This window comes from Capra hircus, chromosome 18, assembly GCF_001704415.2.
Source record: "Capra hircus breed San Clemente chromosome 18, ASM170441v1, whole genome shotgun sequence".
Classification (NCBI taxonomy): domain Eukaryota; kingdom Metazoa; phylum Chordata; class Mammalia; order Artiodactyla; family Bovidae; genus Capra; species Capra hircus.
The window spans coordinates 64,501,988-64,524,340 of NC_030825.1; the positions used below are offsets into that span (position 1 = coordinate 64,501,988).

The window sequence follows — 22,353 nt, forward strand, 5'->3', positions numbered from 1 at the left end:
CAAGTCTGTTTCGGCCTGTAAATAAGTTTACCCTTGTAAAATGTTACTGAGAGGGGTTTTCTTTTATTGGTTTTGTTTTATTTTAAACTGAATAATTTGAAGAATCAACTGGCAAAATTTTTAATGCTTTATTAGAATTTTATAAAAAGTAGGGTGATCATGATAAGCTACCTAGTATGAGTGATTGATTATAGCATCTCCCCAAACAGTTATGTAGTTACAATAGAGTCCTAGAATAGCCAGGAGATTATTAAGAGATGGTGGGAATTTTGAAGATGTTACCATAATTCTTGGACTCCACTCCTCACCTCAGAGATGCTGAGCTGCTTTGGAGGAGAAGGGGTGTCTATGAGTGACCCCTTTAACAAGAGATCTAGGTCCTTGATGTGTAGCACTCTAGTGCTCAGATTATGGGGACAGGTCAGGGCTCAGCATGGTCTTGGTTTATGTTGAATTCCTCATAGATAATGGGCTCGGCAGAGGGGTGCATGGGCCTCAGGGGAGCGGGAGTGGACCGTCTCTTGGAGAGGGTCCTGAGGTCCAAGTGAGCGTATATCACGTCTTCTGCTGCAGAGTCCTGAGAGGAGAGAGGTGAGATGATGGACTGAGACGTGATCTTCGAAGGCTGGGACACTGGACATTGGAGGGGCTCAGACCATGGCAAAGGTTTGGCTGGAGGACTCACCTCACCGTTCACTGTTCTGTCTTCCATGGGCTCTCCTTCCATGATGGCAACATCTGTGAATGGAAGAGAGTCAAGGCTCTTCAGGGTGGATGCAGTTATTCCAGACCTCTGTAACTTTGATAGTTACATCAAAGCCAGAAAAAGGCAGGGGTGTGCCCCAGGTTGATGAGCCTGTCTTTTCCACTAAATGAAACAAAACAAAACATTCCATATACAAGCCCAGCCATTCATGGACTGTCTCAGGAACCTGTGCAAACCCATGGACCCATCCTATGTCTTCTGTTGTGGACCAAGCTCTTCTACATATCAGCAGAGTCCCAAGATCATGTAGGACAGGAAAATGGATGGCTGTAGTTGAAGGGAAGACAGGGCTTGGAATGTCCCTGGTGGCCCAGGGATTAAGAGTCAACCTTCAGGTCAGGGAGCGTAGCTTCTATCCCTGGTGGGAGAACTGAGATCCCACATGCCTTGAAGCAACTATCCTCAATGCTGCAACTGTTGAGCCCACGAGCTCTGCAGCCTTGAACTGCATCCCAGCTCCACAATGAGGATTCCCCATGCTGCAGCCAAGACTTCATGCCACCAAGAATAAATGAATACATATTTTCATAAAAAGAACAGGATTACATGGATCTCAGGAAGATGTTCGATCAGGGATTACAACAACGGAAATCAGTTTTTAACCTGCAGGAAGTGAAAATGCCATTCTCTGCTATGAGCCCACCTCCCCCTGGGTCAGATAATGCTGAGCTCGACTCTTCAGACTTACGATTTGGGGTAGAACACCAGCGACAGACAAGAGCAGAGAGGATGATGCTGGTAGAGGTGAAGGCTATAGAGAGCCCAAGGACAATGTACCATGTGCTGGAGTGTTCTTGAGGAGACGGTGCTTCTGCCAACAAGCAAATGGAAGGTCTGGGTATTCGTTGCACTTCTGTGCCCCTACACACTGGATTTATTGTATCCTTGCATCAAATTGTCAGCATCTATCAACCTGATCAATTATGGTTTCCACGTCCCAGGCAGTACCAAAGCATCCAGGTGAGATGCTAGCAGTGGATAAAGTAAAGAGGCCATAAAAACTAGCAAGCATCTGAACCAAGGTCCCCCGGTCACTGATGCAGTTTTTCTCTGCTGCACATTATGACAAGGCATGGTGTTTTTCAGTGAATGTGACCCTTTAATCCACAATACACTTCCCCCTCCATCCACATAGACCTGGAATGGAATCCTCAAGAAGATATGACACTTGTTTCTGACCTCTGGAATGCTTAGTTCACAAAACACTAACAGGAATAACACATATATAAGGTGCTCCCTAAAATTCTCGCCTCCCCCGCCATCCTTCCCCAAAGATCCTGGTGGAGGGAGGGTGAGCATCTCCCTTAGTATGGGGTTAGGTCACTCTGACCTGCTTTGTTCAATTTAGAAATTCCCAGTCACAGACCATGAGAAGCTCAATGCCCCCTCTGGTTCTAGGCAGACAACGGTCTCCAATGCTGACATGACAGGGACATTGAGGAGTCCAAAGTCACAGAGCTGGGAGGTGGCAGAGCCAGCACTCACACAGGAGCCCCCTGTCTTCTCGAAAACTTGCTGAGATAGGAGACCGTCTTGCTTACCTTCTGTGGTCTGTGGATCCATGGTTGACGAGCAAGTACTTGTAGTGGATCCTAGGGGAGAAAAGCCAGAAGGGCTGAACAGTAACCTTCCTCATACCCACTGAATGAGGACTATTCTTTCTGGAAGGTTGACCTCCTGCCTGTCCTTGACTCTGTCATCCCTCAGACCACTGATGGGGGAGGGAGAGCTTCTGGTCCCTCCCCATGAATGCACTGAGTAGACCCTCCATCCTGGAGAAGGGATGGTGGAAGGAGGCGGGAAGGATATGCCTGGTGGCAAAAGACAGCTGTAAGCTAGAGACATCCTCTCTGCTCCAGGAATGAGTGTCTGTGCTCATTAATTGGGAATCACCTGTATGTCAGAGCTGCTTCTGGGAAAACACTAACAGCAAGGATCCAAGGCAATTTCTGATCTTCCAAAATCAGCCCAGCCTCTCCTCACCCTGGATCTACCCTGACCCTGACCCTTTTCTGTATTTGCCTGGATAGACAGGACTCTGCTGTGGAGCATCCATACAGGAGGTGGTAGAGGGCTGAGATGCCATCTACCATCTCTCTTCCTCTCTGGTTCTCATTGCCTCCATTTCTCCAGAAACACTATGGTTCCCCTGACACCAATAGGGAGCCCTTGAGATAGAGCTCATGATACAGTAAGATGTTATGCAAAAACCCAAATGGACGATTTGCCCAGGGCAATCTCATTTACTATAATGTAAAGCATGGGAATCTTCCTGGGTTATCCAGGCAAGAATGCTGGAGTAGGTTGCCATTTCCTCCTCCAGGGGACCACGTTTTGTCAGGACTCTTAACTATGACCCGTCAGGCTTGGGAGACCCTGCACGACTGGCTTATACCATCTCTGAGGTACAAAGGCCACTTCACCACTACAAGGCTGTGATCCACGAGGAGGAGATAGTGAAGGACAGAGGAGTCTGTCGTGCTGCAGTCCACACGGTGGCAGGGAGTTGAACACAGCATAGCGACTGAACAGGAACAAGAAAGCATGGGCCGGGAAGAGGTCCTCACCTGTGACAGACAGGAACAGTGGGTCGCTGGAGTCTGACCACGAGTAGGGAGAGCGAGTGAAGGAGCCGTAGCACCTGTAGACCCCGCTGTGGGCTGGGGTCCCAGGACCCAGAGGGAACTCTGCCTGGAGTTCTCCATGGGGGCTTTGCCCTCCAGCAAACGGGTGCCCAAGGTCCTCCCCCTCCCTGAGCAGATGGAACTGGTCAAAGGCACTCTCGGAGCTGCAGACCAAGGTCACGTTCTCTCCTGACCTCACCACGGGGCCTCCCTGGGCTGAGAGAGAGGGTTTCCTGGACGGACCTAGAAGGAGGAGACCTTGATCTCAGAGCACAAAGTAACTCTAGTCCTAAGTACAGGACTAAAGCCAGAAGTGTGCAACAAGAGAGGCACTGCAGTGAGAAGGCCGCCCACCGCCAGGAAGAAAGACCCACAGCAAGGGATACCCAGCACAGGGAAAAATTTCAGAATAACTTTAAAAATGGGGTGTCATTTAAAATCCTCTTGAGCAAATTAATAATTTTTCAAACGGATTGTCATTTAATGTCCTTTTTTTTAAAAAGTGTGTATATATATATATATATGAATAACTGAATCACTCTGTTTTACAACAGGAATTAGCAACATCTTAAATCAAGTAGACTTCAACAAACATAAATAAAAATAAACTTAAAAAATCAAATATGTGCGGTTCTCTTGAAATAAAGGGAACTTACTAACTACTGCTGGGACTGTCAGAAAACAAGGCATTGACCCAGAAGAAGAGATTATGGAGTGGAAATTGCCAGAATCTCTTTTGATCTTTGACTGTCTCATTCTTGAGGGCGTGTTCCGGGCTGCCATGCCCACCCCCAGGGGCTGGAAGGGACTCCTCAGTGGGAGGGTTGGAGGGTCAACTGCCCCCACTTTATGCGCAAGGATGCGTTAAACCAAGAGGCTGAGCAATGTCAGAGTGTCGACCTCCATCTTGATCACCCAGGGGCTGGACTGCAGGCTGTCTGGTACCGCATGTGCTGCTGACTGAGGAAAGGAGCTCTGACATGAAAGTGGGAAACCAACCCCTTAACCACCATCAGTGGCTGCCTGAGCGGGAACTGCCCGCATCCCTGCTCTGGTGCATTTTTCTCCATGTGTCGATCTTTCACGTTCTTGCTGCTTCCCTCTGTCACCAGCTGTGTCTTCCCCTTAGCACACAGCAGGGACTCTGTTCTCTTTTCCCTTCCGTGTTCACACCTCCTCTCTGTCTGGTTTGCTCCCTCTCCCGAGTTTGTGAGTGCCTCTACACGCCTGTCATTCTCTCCCAGTACTGATGCTGGACTGGACACCAGGCCTTCTGTGACACAGAGAACAGAAGGGACTAGTCTGGTCACACTCACCTGTGATGATGATGTCCACAAGGTCGCTGGGGGCAGACCACTCATAGGGGGAGTGTCTGAGAGAGCCATAGCATCTGTAGGTGCCCGCACTTGCCAAAGTCATGGGGCCAATGAAAAAGTCAGCTGGGGCGTGCCCACCAGTGAGCATCTCTCCACGTCTCTGGAAATGCCCTGTGCTGCTTTTTTTCTGCAGGATGAATTTGTCAAGCAGCATTGATGAGTGACAGCGGAGGGTCACATTCTCTCCCGCACGCACAAGGGGGCCTGGGTGGGCTGAGATGGAGGGTTTTGTGGACACACCTAGGAGCAAAGAGGTTGTGAGCTTCAGTGAGTCACCTCGCCTCGGTGCTATTCTTGACATCTGAAGGTGAGAAAAATGTCTGTGAACCATCAAAGCCAATTACCCTCCCTGTGTGTTCTGGTGCATTTTCTTTAGCCTTGTTCTCAGGCTCTGGCTCATGCTTTTCTGTTTCTCTTTGCTCAAGACCTCCAGCCTCCTCTGTGTTTATTCTAAGCTCTTTAGCTGTCGGATCTGCTCTCAGCTTCATGAATTCATACTCAGTCACTTCAGTTGTGTCTCACTCTGTGGGGCCCCATGGATGGTAGCCCACCATGCTCCTCTGTCCATGGGATTCTCCAGTTGAGAATACTGGAGTGGGTTGCAGTGCTCTTAACTTCATCCCATCCCTTTATGCGTGGGGGGGCCCTGGGGTGGGTCTGCTTCTCTGGTAGAATACATACCAGGTATAATACATACTTGGCTCCCTTCACACTCGTCTCCTAGAATGTGGGTGATGATTGGCAGGAGATTGGGAAGGAGGTGGAGAAAAAAGTGAACATTTCCCCACCTCTGACCGCCACTTCACGCCTCTGGAGACATTCCTGGGCTGACGTGGTCTTTACTGGGACCCCAGCTCCTTCATATGGGATTACAGCTCCCTACTGGGTGGCAGGTGCTGGATCAGGATCCCCCCTCATCCTCCCAGCTGGCAGGCAGTGGCAGCATCCTGTCTAACTAATGCCTAGGGAGACTCCTGCTTCCTGAGCCAGGGGAACACATCCCTCTATTTAACACCCTGAGTTTAAACTCTCAGACTTGGTTCTCTTTCCTTGCTTCAGTTCTGGCTGGGAGTCCTGAGGATGTCTTGGCTGCACGGGCACGTGGACCTAGGGTAGGATTGCCTGCAGGCGCGGATGTCCCAGGCTGGGCTGCACCCCTCCTACCTGTGACCACAATCGGCAGGGGGTCACTGACATTGGACCGCACAGAGCGAGACAAGTTGGCTCCAGAACATGTGTAGGACCCGGCATGTTCTCTGGTCACTGGGCCAAGGGGGAAGGTGTTGAACTGTTGTTCCTGGAGCTTGCGCAAACGGGCCCCATCTCTTTTGAGCAGTCTGAATATCACAAATGGAGGACCGGAGTGACAATGAAGAGTCACAGCCTGCCCTAAGGGAACCACAGGGCTTGGCCAGGCTGACAAAGAGGGCTTCTCATATTCACCTAGGAGAGAAGGAGACACAGGCTTTGAGAGAAAACTAGGAATGATCCCCTCTCCCCACTGCCCTTGTGGGCACTTCCCCTTCAATTCTTCCAACTCTCCTCCCCTAAAGTGCATCAGCCTGATGCTCAGGGACACCTGGGGCCTGGGGACAGACAGAGACACAGTCAATGCAGGACGGACATCATGAGGTTCTAAGAATATGATTCTAGGAAATAATTCTTCACTCCTTGGGTTGACAAAATGTTCAGAAACTTTCTCTCAAAACACAAGTCATTGGGGATTTCCTGGTGGTCCAGTGGTTAGGACTCAGCACTTTCTCTGCCAAGGGCCCGAGTTGAATCCCTGATCAGGGAACTAAGATCCTGCAACCTGCACAATGCAGGCAAAAGAAAACATCACCAAAAAAAATTGATGCCTGGACAAGAAGGGAAAGGACTTCCGTGTTGCCTTTGTTGTAGCTCAAATGGTAAAGAATCTTCCTGCAATGCAGGAGAGCAGGGTTCAGTCTCTGAGTTGGCACGATCCCCTGGTCAAGGAAATGGCAACCCACTCCTGCATTCCTGCCTGGAGAATCCCATGGATACAGGAGCCTGGTGACCTATGGTCCGTGGGGTCACAAAGATTTGGACTCGACAGAGTGACTAACACTAACACAACTAAGCAGTGAAAACCCACTTGCCTGCAAAGAAGGAAGTAAACCTTGACCCTCGCTCCTTTGTTAGGTAACCTACATCAAATCTGTGACAAGGTCCAGGAGGCCCTGCCTGAGGTCCAGACCCTTCCCTGGGGTCAGCTCTAGTGTGTGCTCCTGCAGATCCTGTCAAAGGCTGGATGGAGAGGCCATGAGCCACCTTGTCCAAGAGGGGTCTGTGGGGTGCAGCCTCTTGCTCCCGTCTCATAATTGAAATGGCACTCAATGGGCCTAGCTCCCAGCTGCCAGACTTCACACTGTGCCTTCAGGTCCAGAGTCCAGAGCTGGGCTAACCTCTGGGGAGAGTGAAGATGAGTATCAATGCCAATAGGAGGACCTGGGATCCACAGGACACACGGCTCTCACTGTACTGACAGGGGTCTCACCCCAGCCCCCAGTGTCATCTGCATCAGCCACAACTGCTCTGCTCAAAAGAGAAATAAGGGATGGGGAGGACTCACCCACAGCTGCCCGGATCCTCAGACTCACACAGAATCCTAGGAGGAAAACCCCATCAGAGATGGCTTGTTCTGAGGGACCCCGCGCTCCTTGCACCCTCATCCAGGGAACCTGGGCAGTGGTGCGAGGACCCCCCGACTTCCACCATAACCCTTTCTGACTGTCTTTTCAGACTCACCGAGACTCAGGAGGCTGAGGAGTGTGGGGCTCATGGCTCTGCTTCTGTGAGACAGGAGGCAGAACTGAGCAAAGCTGACAGAGTCACAGGATGCGGAAGACGGTCGGTTTTGTTGGTACAGTCAGCCTGGTTGATGTCACATGAGAAGATGGCCAGCCTGTACTCACACCAGGGATGGAAGTCTGACCTGAGCCGCCTCACTGAGCCCGCCTCACCACCCGAGCATCACTTTTTGTTTCTCTAAATGCTATCAACGTAAGAGGATTCGAACAGATCTTGCTGCCTTTAAGAAGTAGTAACTGTGATTCAATGTATAGCATGCAAGATGCTTTTCCCAAGCTCATGATAAATCTCATTCACCTTAACTCTTCACAGAAGACAAACCACATGTTCCCACCTCATATGTCAGGCTCAGTGCAGATTGCCAATTAAAGACTCATTAATAGAGTCTTTGATTCTGCATTCTTATGAGAGGACCAGACGTGTATTATGGCTCTTTGAAAATATGAAAAAATTCTGCACTGTAATATATGTGATTAAGAAACTAACTGTGTTAGTTTCAGGTGTACTGCAAAGTGATTCAGTTATACATATACATGCATCTCTTGCTTTTCAAATTCTTTTCCCACTTAGGTAGTTACAGAATATTAAGTAGAATTCTCTGTTTTATACAGTAGGTCCTTGTTGGTCATCCATTAAAACATAGCCGTGTGTATACGTCAATCCCAAACTTACCATATAACCTCCCCCTGACACTATCCCTCTTGGTAACCGTAAGTTCCTTCTCTGTGAGTCTGTTTTGTAAATAAGTTCATTTTCTTAGATGTCACAAGTAAGTGATATCATGTGATATTTGTGTTTCTCTGACTCTTCTTCATCTGAAATTATTTCGTGACTGTGAGTGGAGACTTTGCACACAGACACTCTCTCTGTCTCTCTCTTCCTCCCTTTCCAATCCAAGGACCACACATGTACACAAAGATAACGTGTGTAAAGGTGACTGTGGTGTTTTTTGGGAGGGGGATTTGTTCTGCCTAAACAAGTAGACCACCTTGCTTCCTAGATACTCAGATGAACACAAAATATGTCAAGTAGAGACTTCCAAGCTCCAGCATGCTTGAATGAGGGGCGTGCCCACAACAACCAACTCCAAACTGGGACACAATGGCCCAGCTGTTTCAGGAGGCCAAGGACAGACGTACACCCAGTTCAGCTGTTGTTCATAGACAGGAAAGAACCTCAGTAAGGGCAGCGATTCCACACCGTTGTGCTGGGGGTGGGGGTTGTTAACATTAATGATGCTCCCTAAGCAATAAATCAGGTCTCCTCTTGATCATGATGTATGTAATGGAGTAACAGTACAGTCACCCTTCTTAAAATCTCCTTTTATTTACTTAATATCATGTTTGGAATTGATCTGTATTCTTGTCATTTCAGTTTGTGCATTTTTACTGCCATGTAGTGTTTCATTGCAGATCTTTAAACCACACATTTTTTAAAATATAACTTTATTTGTTTTAATTGGAGGTTAATTACTTTACAATATGGTATTGGTTTTGCCATACATCAACATGAATCCGCCACAGGTATACACGTGTTCCCCATCCTGAACCCCCCTCCCTCCTCCCTCCTCCCTCCCTGTACCATCCCCCTGGGTCGTCCCAGTGCACCAGCCCCAAGCATCCAGTATCATGCATTGAAGCATCGAACCTCGACTGGTGATTCGTATCATATATGATATTATACATGTTTCAGTGGCATTCTCCCAAATCATCCCACCCTCACCCTCTCCCACAGAGTCCAAAAACTATTCTACACATCTTTTTTACTGTCTCGCATACAGATTTTTAAAAATTAAAAAAATGTATTGAAGTATAGTTCTTTTCTGCCGTACAGCAAATTGATTCAGCTCGACATGCATATTCCTTTCCATTATGATTTATGCCAAGATTCTGAATAAATTTCCCTGTGCCATACTGTAGGACCTCATTCTTTATCCATTCTATGTATAAATAGATTTTGTCTGCTAATCCGAAGCTCCCAATCCTTCCCTCCTTGGCAACCACAAGCCTGTTCTCTATGTCTATGAGTCTGTTCCTGTTTCATTGATATGTTCCTTTTAGATTCCACATACGGGTGATATCACATGAAAATTGTCTTTCTCTTTCTGTCTACTTCCATTAATATGTTAATCTCCAGGTCCATCCATGCTGCTGCAAATGGCATGATTTCATTCTGTAAATGTCTGGGTGGTGTTCCATTCTCTGTGTGTATAAGCATATACATCTTCTTTATCCATTCATCTCTCGATGGACAATTAGGCTGTTCCCATGTCTTGGCTATTGTAAGTTTTGCTGCTGTGAACAAGGGGTGCATGAATCTTCTCATGGTATAGTTTTTTTCCCAGATATATGCTCAGGACTGGAATTGTTGGATCTTATGGAAACTCTGTTTTTACTTTTTTTGAGGAACTGTCGTACTGTTTTCCACAGTGGATGCACCAGCTTGTGCGCCCCCAACAGTGTAACAGGGTTTCCCTCTTCTTCACACCCTCTCCAAGATCTGTTATTCATCAAGTGTCTAATGATGCCCATTCTGATCGGTATGAGGTGGTACCTCCTTGCAGTGTTGATTTGCCTTTCTCTACTAATTAGCAATGCTGAGCATCTTTTCATATGCCTGTTCGCCATCTGGGTATCTTCTTTTAAGCCACAGATATCAATTGTGAGAATGACATCTATGGATTTTGTCTAAAATGAATGACACCTCTGCTAAAGTCTCATAAATGTGCTCTGAGTCCAACTTCATGTTGCTTGTCAAGCGTCAGAGTGATGAGGCCTTCAGGAAAGGAATAGTGACTTTATTTGGAAAGCCAGCAGACCAATGAGATTGTGAACTTTTGCCCCAAAGAATCATCTTACCTGAGTTAGAGGGGCTTTTTGGGGAGTGAGAGGGATGGTCCAACAGTGTTTACTGAATGTAAAATAACCCTAGCCAATGGGGAAGAAAATTCCAAGAAGAGAGAAAAATACAGATTAAATACCCATGTGTGAATTCACACACACACACACACACACACACACACACACACACACACTAGAAGAGGAGGAGGTGTACCTGGTTGTTGCAGTGTTTTAATTGACTAGTTAATGTCTGTGCTGGCTCTTCATCGCTGTGCACAGGCTTTCTCTAGTTTTGGGAACAGGGCTGCTCTTTCCTGTGGAGCAGGGTCTCTCATTGCTGTGGCTTCTCTTGTTGTGGAGCACCCGCTCTAGGCACATGGGCTTGTGGCCCATGGGCTTAACTGCCCCGAGGCACGTGGAATCTTCCCATTCCCAGGATCGGACCCATGTCCCCCACATGGGGAAGCAGATTCTCAACCACTGGACCACCAGGGAAGTCCTGTTGCAAGACTTTTTTTTTTATTTTTAATTCTAGGACAATTACAATACTGCGATGGCTTCTGCCATACATCAACATGGATCAGCCATAGCTGTACTTACGTCCCCTCCACTGTGGAAATCTTTTAATCCAGGAATCCTTTGTTCTTCAAGTTATCCATGCAGGTCTGGTCATAATGTCCCTTTAAGCCCCTGACAAGACAAAAGGTTCTGTCTGTTCTGCCACTTTTTATCTCTATACGAATGGGAAAGTGTTATAGCTTTCAAGTTCAGGGCCTTGAGAATAGTTTAGTCCCTCAGTCGTGTCTGACTCTTTGTGATCCCATGGGCTGTGACCCACCAGGCTCCTCTGTCCCTGGGGGTTCTCCAGGCAAGCATGCTGGGGTGGGTTGCCATTTCCTTCTCCAGGAGATCTTCCCAATCGAGGGATCAACTCAGGTCTCCTGCGTTGCAGGAAATTCTTTATCATCTGAGTCACCAGGAAAGCCCACCAGTAACATAATGCGATTCAATATTTCCTCCCACAATTAACATTGCCATTGTTTTCCATTTACTTTAATGTGAACATGGTGGGATTTGGGCATCATGCTTTCACTCTCGGTGTAGCATAACACTGATGTGGAATATACCATAAATTTATAAATAGAAGTATGAATACAATGCTAGATTTCTCATTAAAGATAAAAAGATATGCAACAAGCAACAAAGATTTACTGTATAGCATAGGGAGCGATAGTCAATATCTTGTAATAACCTAAAATGGAAAATAATCTGAAAAATAATGTATGCATATTTGTATAACTGAAAATCACCTTGCTGTGCATCTGAAACATTGTAAGTCAACTACACTTCAATAAAATATGTATATGATGAAATTAAAAATAGAACCAGTAAAATAAATAAATTTTTAAAGAAAATGAAGTCACTCAGTCATGTCTGACTCTTGGCAACCCTATGGACTGTAGGCTGGCAGGCTTCAATGTTCATGGGATTTTCCAGGCAAGAATACTGGAATGCATTGCCATTTCCTTCTCCAAACAGTGCAGGCCAACTGCAGCATACTCCCTGATGGTCTGTGTACTCACTCTCACATTCCAACTCTGCATATGGTGTATTCACATGGGCACCCTGAGCTGCCCGAAAGAGTCTCAGCCCAGATGGTGAGTTTGTGGAAGGTCCCTGGAAGGAAGTCAGAGGCTGAGTCCCAGGACCTCCCCACCCCTCAATCCCCAGCTCAGCTCAGGAGCCCTTCCAGGTTTCACCAGCATCACTCTAGAATCCCAGTGTCCCAACCTTGCCCCCCACCAAGTTCCCGGGACTCAAGTGAAATATGGGTCCCAGGAGACCTGGGAGAACCCACCTGCAGGGTTCGGGGGCCTCTGGCCCAGGCTCAGCCCTGCAAGTCAAAGATTTGCCACTGAAAGCTTGGGCTGATTCTCTCCCCATCAGGATCCCTGGCCCCTCCAGCTGCCCGAGCCCTGAAGTTCCCATGAACTAGTGGCAGGGTGGGCGTCCTGTGCCCTCCTGCAGTCCCCTCCCTGCCCTGAACATCTGGCCAAGGAGGAGAAGCTCAGAGAGGATGGACGGCATGTCTGTAGCTCTGAGTGCCCAGCTGCCCCCACCCCCGCCCTGTACAGATGAGGACATCACGGGGCCCTAGAGGACAAACAGGATGTGGTCCCTGGGGGGCTGCGCTGCCCCTCGGGGTTCCCATGGCCGTGGACTCGCAGAAGGGGGCGGCGCCTCCATGGACCCGGCTCCAATGTCTCCAGGCAGGGCTCAGGAGGCATCTCAGCCCAGACCTGAGGTCTCAGCTCTTTCTCTTTCTGCCCAGTCTGATCACCTACTCTAGAGGGTGGGACCCAGGTTCTCGTCCTGAGTCAGGCCCTGACAGTCTGACTCCAACTAGGACTCAAAACTTTATTTTTCTAGTCCCCTCCAGAAATGGAATTACTTCTCATCTTTGGTCAGTTCATAGATTATTGCAGACCACCTACTGTGTACCAGGCATTGGTGCCACACAGCAGAAATACATCCATGACCCAGGTAAACCCATCTTCTGTACATGCTTGAAGAACTCAGATTGTGCAGAATGCAGGCATCAAATGCTAATATTCAATCATTTTCTTAAAAGAAATATGAGAATAACTGGGGTTCATGTCTACACTGTCAACATTCAAAACAATGAAGATCATGGCGTCTCATCCCAGCACTTCGTGGCAAAAAAAAAAAAAAAAAAAAGTGAAGAAGTGGAAACTGGCATAATTTCCTTTCCTGATTTCCAAAATCACTACTGACAGTGGCTGCAGCCATTAAATTAAAAGACACCCGATCCTTGGAAGAAAAGTTATGACAAACCTAGACAGCATATTAGAAAGCAGAAACATCATTTGCCGACAAAGGTCTGTATAGTCAAAGCTATGGTTTTTCCAGTAAGCATGTACAGATGGGAGGAAAGAAAAAGTCAAAGTGAAAGTTACTCAGTCATGTCCAACTCTTTGTGACCCCATGGTCTATACACTCCATGGAATTCTCTAGGCCAGAATACTGGAGTGGGCGGCCTATCCCTTCTCCAGGGGTCTTCCCTACCCAGAAATCGAACTGGGGTCTCCTGAATTGCAGGAGGATTCTTTATCAACTGAATGATCAGGGAAGAACTACAGATGTGAGATTTGGTCGTAAAGAAGGATGAGTTCTGAAGAACTGATGCTTTCAGACTGTGGTGCTGGAGAACATTCTTGAGAGTTCCTTGGACTGTAAGGAGATCAAACCAATCAATCTTAAAGGAAATTGGTCCTGAATATTCATTGGAAGGACTGATGCTGAAGCTGAAGCTCCAATAATTTGACCACATGATGCAAAGAGCCAACACATTGGAAAAGACCCTGATGCTGGGAAAGATTGAAGGCAGGGGAGAAGAGGGCGACAGGATGAGATGATTGGATGGCATCAATGACTCAATGGACATGAGTCTGAGGAAATTCTGGGAGATGGTGAAGGACAGAGAGGCCTGGTTGACAGTCCAGGGGGTTGAGAAAGTCAGACATGATTTAGTGACTGAACAACAACAACGTGTACACTCTAATTGAGGGAATAGCTGTTTGAAGAGGCAGAGAGCCATGAGGTAGGAGCGAGTACATTCTAGAGAGACAAGGACATTCCTTAGAGCCTTGGGGACACAGGGACTTTCTGAGGGGGAGCAGGGGGACTTGGTGGTTGTCATGTCAGCTGCTATCTGCTCTGCAAGGCTGTTCAATTTTACTTTTAAGAGAAATGGAATATATAAGCAAAAGACTATGATAAAAATTTATGAAGGTCATATTATATTAGCTGCTATAGAGAAAAAGGAAGTGAGAGAAAATTGCTTGGTCGTGTCCAACTCTTTGCGACCCAATGGACTATACAGTCAGTGGAATTCTCCAGGGCAGAATACTGCAGTGAGTAGCCTTTCTCTTCTCCAAGGGATCTTCCCAACCCAGGGACTGAACCCAGGTCTTCCACACTGCAGGCAGATTCTTTACCAACTGAGCCACAAGGATAGCATAAATTCAAAAAAATTTTTTTTAAGAAATAATGCTTGATCTTCAATATCTCAATATGGGTGTGTCAACCAGCATTCTAAATGAGTTATGTGGATTTTTCATATTAAAATTACCCCTTTGATAAGGCAAAAACCGATTAACAAGTGATAGAAATGATAGAGTTTACCTTTGTGTCTACTTCTGATTGGGAGTAGAAAAGGAACTTGAGTCTGAGTGTTCTCAAAAGAGCTGATATGAGAGAGCACACGAATGTTAAATGGCCCATTTTCTTTGTGTGTGTGTGTGTCTGTGTGTGTGTCTGTGTGTGTGTGTTTGTGTGTGGTATAACTGCACCATTATCATTTGGAGGGAAGAAGAGGTGAGAGCTGAGGTTGGGGGGGTTTACCTCTGGAGGACCATGAACAGGACTGAATTCAGATAGAAGAGTTTGGAGTTGGCCCTGAAGATGGTGGGCACCATGGAAGGATTTGGGGCAGAAAGCAGATTCTGAAATGGAAGTTAGAAAGATGAAATGTGGAGGGTGAACTGGAGATGAAGTGTGTCTCTGGGCACCTCAGAACCCAGGGAGGTTATGGCTGGGATCCAGATGTGGCTGTGGGCTGGACTATGGGGGTGGAGAGGATGGCAGGGGTCAGTGGGACCCTGGAGGCTGAATTCTTTTACTGTGTGATTGAATACAAGATGTAAGAGTCGAGGAGTTGAATGTGACCTTCACTCCCCACCTTGGTTGGGTGGAGGCACCAGCAATGCCCTCAGAGACCTGGTGAACCAAGGGGTAGGGGAGTGAAGAGGGCTGGGGAGTTTTACAAAGTACACTCTGCTCTCACAAGAAAGCGCAACTCTTCCTCTTGGGCCCAGAGGGTAGGCTTTACTTCCCCCAGTGACAGGTCAGGGTGTGCAAGAAGCATTATGTGTCTCTGTCCCCTTGAGGGGAAGCATGTGAGTCATTCTGTCTCTTCAAGGCATCCTTTGATGCTGCATGTTGCTCTCCTCTTCAACCAATGGAGACTCCAGGATTCAGACAAGAATGGTTGTCACCAGAGTTCCTGATCAAGGACAGACACATATATTAATACATATGGTATATTTCCATGAAGTGAAATAAGAGAGGAAGTAGCCTGCTAATGTCATCAACCGCCTCAGGAAGTGGTATTGCCACCACTGAAATCTATTGATCGATCTATCTAGCTATCTGTGTATTATCATGGAGAATAGAATGCAAACCACTCCAATATTCTTGACTGGAGAATCCAATGGATAGAAGATCCTGGCGGACTACAGTCCAAAGTGTCACAAAGAATCAGACACGACTAAGGACACGTATCATCTATCTATCCAGTTTCACTGAGTTATAATTGACTTGACTTACATATATTATGAAATGATTACACTTTCAGATATATTTATTGCACAGCAGTGTGGTATATGCTCACTCACAGTAGCAACAAGAAATGAAGCCCCAGCACGTCTTCATTTCTAGCGATCCTGACATTTCTCTTAGTAAAACAGTTCTTGGGCAGTTTAGTTCTAAGCCGGGAGGAAGATCACACACAGAGGGGTCAATGAGCAAGTAAGGCTCCGTGGAGCTTGATCTTCACCCCACTTGCCAGCTCAGTTCACACCGGGGGCCTCATGGTGTTATCCTATTCAGCCCTCCGCTTGGTTGAGCCAAGCCACACTGTGCCACTAGTTGTTAATTTAAAAGATTCTCAAATCCTTTTTTCAGTGAAAACAAGCAAAAATAACAATAAGCCCAAATATCTATGGATTAACTTAGCACATGCAAAGACTCCTTGGGGCAAGTGTTCCCTCTGCAGCCCTCAGTGATCTGGAGTGGAATGTCCAGTAGAATTCTCTGTGGTGACTAGATTTTTTAAACATCTGCTCTGTCCAGCACCATGGCACCTGGCCACATGATGCTACTGAGCACTTGAGATGTGGTGGGTGATTCGCTTCATACATTATATTATACATGTTTCAATGCCATTCTCCCAAATCATCCCATCCTCCTGGTCTGATGCATGATACTGGATGCTTGGGGCTGTGCACTGGGACGACCCAGAGGGATGGTATGGGGAGGGGGGGAGAGAGAGGGGTTCAGGATGGGGACCACGTGTATACCTGTGGCAGATTCATGTTGATGTATGGCAAAACCAATACAATATTGTAAAGTAATTAGCCTCCAATTAAAATAAATAAATTTTAAAAATAAAAAATAAAAAGAAATGTGGTGGATGTGACTGAAGAACTGAATGCTTTACTTCATATACGTGTAGAGTCATTCTCTGTACTGTGTGGCTGGGTAACTACTTTATCGGCCAGCGCGGATCCAGACTGAGGGAGATCTTGTTGTCCTGTTTCTACCCCTGGAACCCCAGCACCCTCAGTGCACCTGGCTGGGAAAGAGCATAAAGAAGCAGGCACTAGCTCTTTAAGATGCCAGCCAGGAAGTGACGCATATCACCTCTACCGGAAGCCTATTGGCCAGAACAGACACGCGGCCCCGCCCACCTGTAGAACCTGCCTGGGGACTGTGGTCAGGCAAAAGGAAGAGAGCTGGAAAAAATGGTAGGCACTAGAAAAATGTACCATAATTCTTTTATTTTAATTTTACCTCTTCATGGGGGAGAAAGTTCCATAATCCTAATTTGGCTTAGCTAAGAGAAGGGAATGGCAACCCACTCCAGTTTCGTTGCCTGCAGAATCCCATTGACAGAGGAGCCTGGCGGGCTACAGTCCATGGGGTCGCAAAGAGTCGGACAAGACTGAGCAACTAAGCAAGACAAGTCGTGCTTTCAAGTAGAATTCAGCAAGAGGCGCACTGGGACAGGGAATTCTTTCTAACAGCGACACCCTATGGCCGACTGTGAGAACTGCATCTTCCCCGATCCCGTGGGATCACCAGGGATCAATGCGGGACCCCAGTGTGTACTCACGGAATCGCTTCCCATCTCTAAGATTTAGCATAGTCAGGTGAATCACCATCTTGGGCTTGGTGACACGATACTTGTCAAAGAAGATAGTTCCCTGTGCTATACAGTAGGACCTTGTCGTTTATCCATCCTGTATATATAATAGCTTGCATCTGCTAACCCCAAACTCCTAGTCCATCCCTCCCCCAGCCCCCACCTTCGGAACCATAAGGCTGTAGAGAACTGCTTTTTATGGCTCTCTGACCTTCCTCATTTCTTTCCATCCAGGGAAAAGACCGAGTCCTCCTCTCCTTTCAGCCAGTCCCCTAGCAACTCCACTTCGCGGTACCTCGTGACAGGCAGCTCCTCCCATTTTTTTTCTCTTTTTTAGCTTTAAGGACATTTATTCTTAAGGAGTCTTGTGGCTCAGTTAGCTCAACAGTGTAATCAAGGCCTTAGAATTTTTCTGTTTTTTCATTCTCTCCTTTCTTTAGCTTGTGGAATCTGCTTGGTTTTTTGCCTCATGGTGGCAAGATGGCCATTGCAGTTCCAGACATCACATCTTTGTTCAAAACAAGAAATAGGGAAAAGCCACCCTGTCTGTACACCCACCTTTAGTGTCTGTTCTCATGCCATTTTGTAAAATCAAGGTAAGATACACAAAACATAAAATTTACCATTTGAACCATCTTAAAGTGTACAGTTGATTCAGTGATATTTTGTATATTTCCAATGTTATGCAATGTAGAGTTTCCCAGGTGACGCTAGTGGTAAAGAACCTGCCTGCTGATGCTGGAGACATAAGAGGTGTAGGTTCAGTTCCTGGGTCAGGAGGATCCCCTGAAGGAGGGCATGGCAACCCACTCCAGTATTCTTGCCTGGAGAATTCCATGGATAGAGGAACCTGGTGGGCTACAGTCCATGGGGTCGCAAAGAGTTGAACATGACTGAAGTGACTTAGCACAGCAACACAATGTTACACAACTACCACCACTGTCTAGTTCTAGAATATTTCATCACTTCCTAAAGAAACTGGGAACCTGTTAAGCAGTCAGCCCCAATTGTCCCTTCCCCGCCCCCCGCCCCCTGCCCCCCAGCCCTGGGCAGCCATAAATCCATGTTGTGTCTCTACAGACTTGGCTATTCTGCATATTTCATAGAAATGGAATCATACACTGAGTGCTCTCTTGTGTCTGGTTTCTTTCACTTGGCATGTTTGTTTTCAAGGTCCGTCGTGTTGTAGCATGAATCAGTGCTTCACTCCTTTTTAGGGTGGAATAATATTCCGTTGTAGAAATGTACCACGTTTTGTTTATTCTTTCTTCGGTTGGTGGACACCTGAGATGTTTCCATCTTTTGGCTATTATGACTAATGCTGCTATAAACATTCATTTACTTTTTAAAAAAAAATTTTATTTTAATTGGAGGATAATTACTTTACAATATTGTGGTGGTTTTTACCATGCATCAATATGAATTGGCCATAGGCATATATGTGTCCCCTCCCTCCTGAACCCTCCTCCCACCTCCCTCCCCTCCCTATCCCTCCAGGTTGTCACAGAGCACCAGCTTTGGGTGCCCTGTGTCATACAATAAACTCACACTGACTGTCTATTTTACATAGTGAAATGAAAGTCACTCACTCGTGTCTGACTCTTTGTGACCCCACGGACTATACAGTTCATGGAATTCTCCAGGCCAGAGTACTAGAGTGGTTAGCCTGTCCCTTTTCCAGGGGATCTTCCCAACCCAGGGATTGAACCAGGTATCCCACATTGCCGGCAGATTCTTTAACAGCTGAGCCACAAGGGAAGCCCAAGAATACTAGAGTGGTGTAGCCTGTCCCTTCTTCAGGGGATCTTCCCGACCCAGGAACCAAACCAGCATCACCTGTGTTGTAGGCAGATTCTTTACCAACTGAGCTATCAGGGAAACCCGTCTATTTTACCTACGGTAATGTATTTTTTATCTCATTTATTTTGGCTGCATTGGGTCTTCCTTGCCATACACAGGCTGTCTCTGGCTGATGCGTGCATGGGCTTCGTACTGTGCAGCATGTGAGATCTTAGCTCCCTGATCAGGGATTGAGCCTGAGGCCAGTGCATTGGAAAGCAGATTCTTAGCCGCTGGTTGGCCAGGGAAGTGCCAGTGCTTCTCCCTTTTGGTTTCCTTTCTCTGCTCCTGTCTCCTAGGTATGCTTTTATATTTTTCCCAACAGGTTCTGTTAGAGAAGCAGGAACCGCTGCTGTTATATCCTGGTAGCCGCCAGGGCTGTCCACACTCTCATGTCTGTCCTGGTAGCCGCCAGGGCTGTCCACACTCTCATGTCTGTCCTGGTAGCCGCCAGGGCTGTCCACACTCTCATGTCTGTCCTGGTAGCCGCCAGGGCTGTCCACACTCTCATGTCTGTCCTGGTAGCCGCCAGGGCTGTCCACACTCTCACGTCTGTCCTGGTAGCTGCCAGGGCTGTCCACACTCTCATGTCTGTCCACCCTTGCCACATCTGTGACCTGTTATGTGTCTCCCTTCCCTCCCTCCAATCTGATCTAATTCTCTCTCTGCTCAGCTGCGGCTTTGCTGGCTTAAGAGGATTGGAGCATTTGCTAAATGGGACCAGGGCAGGGTCAGAGAACCAGCTGCGGGGAGGCCCTGGAGCCAAGATGGTCCCAGAAGACAGCCGAGAAACTGGAGACAAAGGAGCATATAATTGGTGCAAGGATACCAGACCACCAACCCTAAATGCAGACTCTGTAGACACTAAACCCATGCATGAATGGATCTTTGATTTATGACAAGTTAACCAGTCTCTCCATACACTGACAGCAGTAGATTCATGAGGATAAGTGGGAAAGGAATCCCTGCCTCACACCACACACACAATCAATCCCAGAAGTCTTAAGACCCAAAGTGCCCACAGTGCACGAGACCCAGGTTCAATCCCTGGGTCAGGAAGATCCCCTGGAGAAGGGAAGCGCTACCCAATTCAAGTATTCTTGCCTAGGAAATCCCATTTCCAGAGACATTTCCTCTCTCTTGGCTCCCCAAAACAGAGCCTGGCGGGCTACAGTCCATGGGGTCGCAAAGCACTGGACCTGACTGAGCAACTAACACTTTCAATAAGACCTAAACATGGGAGATGATACTGGTAAGATTTTAGAGACTACAATATGTTTATGACCAATATCTTTCTTATGATAATGAAAGCTTTCTTAAACAAGAAAGATAAAAGAAAAAGCATGACCTGTAGAAGGGGATAGTTAAAACAGAGTCCTCCCCAGTCCCCTGCTGCCCAAACCTTGAGGTGGATTGAAAGTAGTAGACCAAGGGTGCAGAACTGATACCCCCAACAATTTTCAGTCTGTGGTAAGGCAAGTTGACACTGAGTGTCAGGTTTTCTGAATTTTTATGTCAACTTGAGAATGTGGCTTCTGAAGGTTATTTAAGTCTTTATTAATAAATACATTTTGTTTTACAGCATATCAGTGTGCCACTGATGGAGACGAAAAAAAAAAAAAAAACGAAAACGCTGGTTAACCACAACAGATAAGGAGAGGCACTGAAATAGACAGGAAAGTCAGGAAATTCTACTTCCAAAAACCACCAGTGGGTAAAGAAATGTTTGCAACACTTTAATTACCAAAAGGGATAAAATGATACATTCAAACAAATTAAGAAAAATTAACAAAAAAATTTCAAAAAATAAAAATAAAGGGCACTCTGCAAGTAATCCTAACGCCTAATAAACAGGAGTAGGGCTCAGCTTCTCTCTCGTCGGGGAATCAATATGAAAAATCACAGAGAAGTCGCCAGACAGCAGATGGGCAAACATTACAAAGGCTCACATCCTAAATGTCCCTGGGGATCAGCAGGAGCGCTGCGCGATCGAGGCTGGTCAAGTGTCCCCTGGGAAGTTCCCGCGGGTGGCACCCACCAAAGCCGAGCACACGCCGGGAGCAGCAGTTCCATGGCTGGCTTAGGAACCGGCTGAACTGCCCGTGTGCGCCCTAAATAAAGTGGTGGCGACACCCAGAGCAGCGCGACCCCCGGGGGCCGCTTCTCGGTGAACACAGATGACCCCCTCCGCAGGCTGGGTGCACCGAGGTGCAGTCTCTCCCAACGGTGACCAGCCGTTACTTGATGATTGGCCAAGCCGCCAGAGTTTCTGCGCGCCAGCGCAAGCCAAGGTCTGCTGGCCTTTGCGGAGACAGATGACTCTATAAACTCAGACACTGCCGGGGGCTACAGTCGTTCGCATCCGCAGAGTCATCTCCCTTTTGGTGCTCCGAGAACAAGATGGAGGGAGGTTCGTGAGAGGGTTCTTGGAGAGGGAAGAGGTCTGCGAAATCAAAGATGACAACAGAGTCTGGCCAGGAGTCCGAGGCGGCGCAGGGATCCTGAACCCAGTCTGGAGTCGGGGCTGAAGTTGGACCTGCGGTCGAGGCTGGAGCTGCCGTACAGAAGTCGTCCTGGGCGCCCTGCACCGGGGCGCAGCTGGCCTGGCCTTGGCTGGGGACGCCTCCGGGCACTGGTGTGCTGAGCATGCCGGCGGGGCTGGGCGGAGAGGGGCTGTGGAACCCCGGGCCTTCTGGGGGCGCAGAGCCTGCAGCCGCGGCGGCAGGGATGGAGGCAGTCCCGGGAGCGAGGGCGTCGGGGACTCCGCTGTCGGTGGAAGCGCTGCGGGGACCCTGGCCAGGCCCCTGGGTCAATCGCTTCAGCCGAGCGTTTTTGGCCCGGCGGTTCTTAAACCACACCTGGGGAGACAGAGGGGCCAGGGAGGGGGCGTCAAAGGAGGGGCCGTGCGCATCTATGGCCGCCGGGGGTGGGTGCGAGGACGCCGCCCCAAGGGACTCTCAAGAGTCTTTTCCAACACCGTAGTTCAAAAGCATCAATTCGTTGGGGCTCAGCTTTCTTTATAGTCCAACTTGTTGCAGGAGAAGCCGGCCTCGGTCCCCGCAGGCCC

The 22,353-nt window shown here is 47.7% G+C and overlaps 1 protein-coding gene across 1 annotated transcript; it reads right to left on the bottom strand.

Annotated features, from left to right (window-relative positions):
- LOC102189305 (putative killer cell immunoglobulin-like receptor like protein KIR3DP1) lies at positions 422–7,572 on the bottom strand. Its single transcript, XM_018063126.1, has 9 exons — positions 7,539–7,572; positions 7,363–7,398; positions 5,931–6,209; positions 4,707–5,006; positions 3,334–3,633; positions 2,308–2,358; positions 1,455–1,577; positions 686–738; positions 422–577 (listed from the first exon to the last, which is right to left on the bottom strand). Exons 1-9 carry the CDS (start codon positions 7,570–7,572, stop codon positions 422–424), a joined length of 1,332 nt encoding a protein of 443 aa, XP_017918615.1.

Excerpts from the sequence above, each read along its gene's own strand:
- LOC102189305 (XM_018063126.1), bottom strand. The coding sequence starts at position 7,572 with ATGAGCCCCACACTCCTCAGCCTCCTGAGTCTCG. Across the intron at positions 7,399-7,538 it reads CCTCAGCCTCCTGAGTCTCG|GATTCTGTGTGAGTCTGAGG; the intron begins GTGAGTCTGAAA and ends TTTTCCTCCTAG. Across the intron at positions 5,007-5,930 it reads CCTGCCGATTGTGGTCACAG|GTGTGTCCACAAAACCCTCC; the intron begins GTAGGAGGGGTG and ends CTTTGCTCCTAG.